We start from the raw sequence: 2,556 nt of genomic DNA, 5'->3' as shown, positions 1-2,556 counted from the left end.
TAAGAGATCAGGAAGGGGGCCAACACTTTTTCACACCACTGTATATATATATATATATATATCAGTTGTGTAAATGACAATGCATCAGTCCCTGCAAATAATTTTATCGCATTTTATTATTATTATTATTATTATTACCTAAGATATTATGTTTATTATTTTCAATTATGTAACATATAATTGAAAAAAACAATAATGGAAAAACAAGTGATACATTATATGTTTTCACAACTGTATTTGCTCTTTAAATGTTTCAGTCGGTCAGGGTTTTTTCTTTTTTTTTTTTTTGTCACAGACAATCAACAACTGATATGTCAAGCCCTGTATGTTGCACACCGACACACTTTTATCCAAGCTATTTATCTTAATTGAAATAGTACAAATAAGTGAGTAAAAAGAAATCCCTCACAGGATTCAAAGGCTACATGCTCTTAAATTTAAAGTCTGAAGTAAAACGGGTGGGTGCCTGGTGACAGGGTGTTGCAGTGTTTTATTGTCAGAATGAACAGGATTCGAACCCTTGTTTGAATTCTTTTATCTGACTAACAAATAAAGATAAAGCCATTTACATTTGTTGTATACAGACAGCTTGATACATTTTTCAAAGTACATAAAGGGAAATTGACTTTAGCAAGTACTTATCCAAGTTCACTACATTTGTGGCTCTGAAGACTGGAATAGATGCATGACTTTTATACAGATTTTTGCCCCTATTTGCAGTCTGGACAAGTAGATGCTAGTTGAGGAAAATCAGAGCCAGTCTGCAGATTTTGGGCAGTCGGAGCTGACAGAGTTCACAGAAACTAGCATACTGTATGATGGCAACAGACTTATTTGTTTTCATTTGTCATGTGTCTTTTAGCAAAAAGGTGCAAGTTTCTGTGTGAATTTGTTGTGTATGATGCCAAGTTGATGCCTAATGTTTTTACACCTCTGTTCCAATTTTAAGAGTCGTGAAGTATATTCCAGCTTTAAGTAATACTAGGGGTGCCAGAATTAAATAAACGTTCAGAAGCCTCACACACATAGCTGCAATTAAAATCTTGCGTATGACCACAGCATTAGAAATTAGAGATGTTAAACTTTTTTTATCCTCAATAAAAACAATAATTGTAGATATTAAACAGTGTTTGCGATATATTTAGCATTTTTTGAAATACATTCTTAAGCAACAAAGTATTAGTTGAAACCCTGTAAGTTCTTTTCAGCAATTAAAATCTTACATATGGACCACTGCATTAAAAATTTGACAAAAATTGTGGATATCAAATGTAGTGTTTGTGCTATTTTATTTAGCAATTTCTTGAAAAACATACATGAGCAACAAAGAAATATACTAGGTGAAACCCCCAGTGGTAACAGAAGCATCCTTTTGCATTTCCAAAAAGTCTCTACAGTCTTTCAAGACTGCTTGTTCTTGGCAAAGGACTCCCAGAGAGCTGTTAACTGGGCCTTCAGGTCCTGGGCGTATGGATCCAGTTTGCTCAGCTCCTCTGAATAGAGAGCCAGATTCTTCTGAAGCTCTTGACTTCTCTGGGCCAGCTGACTCCGAAAGCTTTGGGCTAATGGAGACATGTTCATCTGAAAGTCTAAAAAGTGCTGGTCCAGTTTCTGCTTCAGCTCCTCGGTTTGAGGACCCATCTCCATCAAACTTCTCTCCAGTTTGGCCTTCAGCTCCTCGGCCCCCTGGACCAGAGTAGATCTCAGGGCTTCAGAGTTCAGGGTCTCTGCGTACGGGGCCACATCCTTCTTCAGCTGCTCAACCTGCTCCTCAATGTCACCTCTGATCTCCTCAACATAAGGCTTGAGCTGGGACTGCATAGATGTCATTTCCTGTTCCAAATGCAGTTTCAACTGATCCGCCTCTCGAGTCAGAGGAGTTACTTGACTTTGAATGGCCAAGGTGTATTTGTTGATGGCATCTGTGCTTTTGGAGATCCTGTCACTGAGGAGAAACGGAGATGGATGTTTGTGTTTTTAAAAGTTTTATGATTTGTTTTATAGCTGGTTTATCAGGTCATCATCTTATTTATTATATACTTGATTTCTTGACCCAGTTCTGAGTTTCGGATCATCTGCAGTGTGTTCTCAGCTGTGAGGGTTGCCTGAGAGCCGTAATTCCGGAAGGAATTCAGATTCATACTGGGCTCTGACTGGTCCTGCCACATCACATTGGCACGACAACCTAATGGATTCATCATAATTAAATTATATTAACTGATTTAAAACATAACATTTTCTCTTTTTTTGAGCACCTCCAATTTTCATTAAAGGGGTCATATGATGCTGCTAAAAAGAACATTATTTTGTGTATTTGGTGTAATGAAATGTGTTTATGCGGTTTAAGGTAAAAAAAACCACATTATTTTCCACATACTGTACATTATTGTTTCTCCTCTATGCCCCGCCTTTCTGAAACGTGTCGATTTTTACAAAGCTCATCGGTCTGAAAAAGCGAGGGGTGCTGTGATTGGCCAGCTATCCAATGCGTTGTGATTGGCCGAATACCTCAAGCGTGAGACGGAAATGTTACGCCCCTCACATACTGTGATGCCG

The 2,556-nt window shown here is 38.0% G+C and overlaps 1 protein-coding gene across 1 annotated transcript in view; it reads right to left on the bottom strand.

Moving 5' to 3' along the window:
- Nucleotides 1-1,277: 1,277 nt before the first annotated feature.
- LOC107739627 (apolipoprotein A-IV-like) overlaps nucleotides 1,278-2,556 on the bottom strand; it is a 2,276-nt gene continuing 997 nt past the window's right edge. The window contains exons 3-4 of the mRNA XM_016551793.1: nucleotides 2,041-2,185; nucleotides 1,278-1,945 (exon numbers count right to left, since the gene is read on the bottom strand). Coding sequence (XP_016407279.1) covers nucleotides 1,402-1,945; nucleotides 2,041-2,168 — 672 coding nt within the window. The 5' untranslated portion in view covers nucleotides 2,169-2,185 and the 3' untranslated portion in view covers nucleotides 1,278-1,401. The remainder of the gene's footprint in view (nucleotides 1,946-2,040; nucleotides 2,186-2,556) is intronic.

The sequence above is a fragment of the Sinocyclocheilus rhinocerous genome, unplaced genomic scaffold, assembly GCF_001515625.1.
Source record: "Sinocyclocheilus rhinocerous isolate Xijiao unplaced genomic scaffold, SAMN03320098_v1.1 scaffold314, whole genome shotgun sequence".
Taxonomy (NCBI): Eukaryota; Metazoa; Chordata; class Actinopteri; order Cypriniformes; family Cyprinidae; genus Sinocyclocheilus; species Sinocyclocheilus rhinocerous.
Note: the sequence above shows the minus strand (reverse complement) of the source record. Positions and strands in the feature narration are given on the sequence as shown.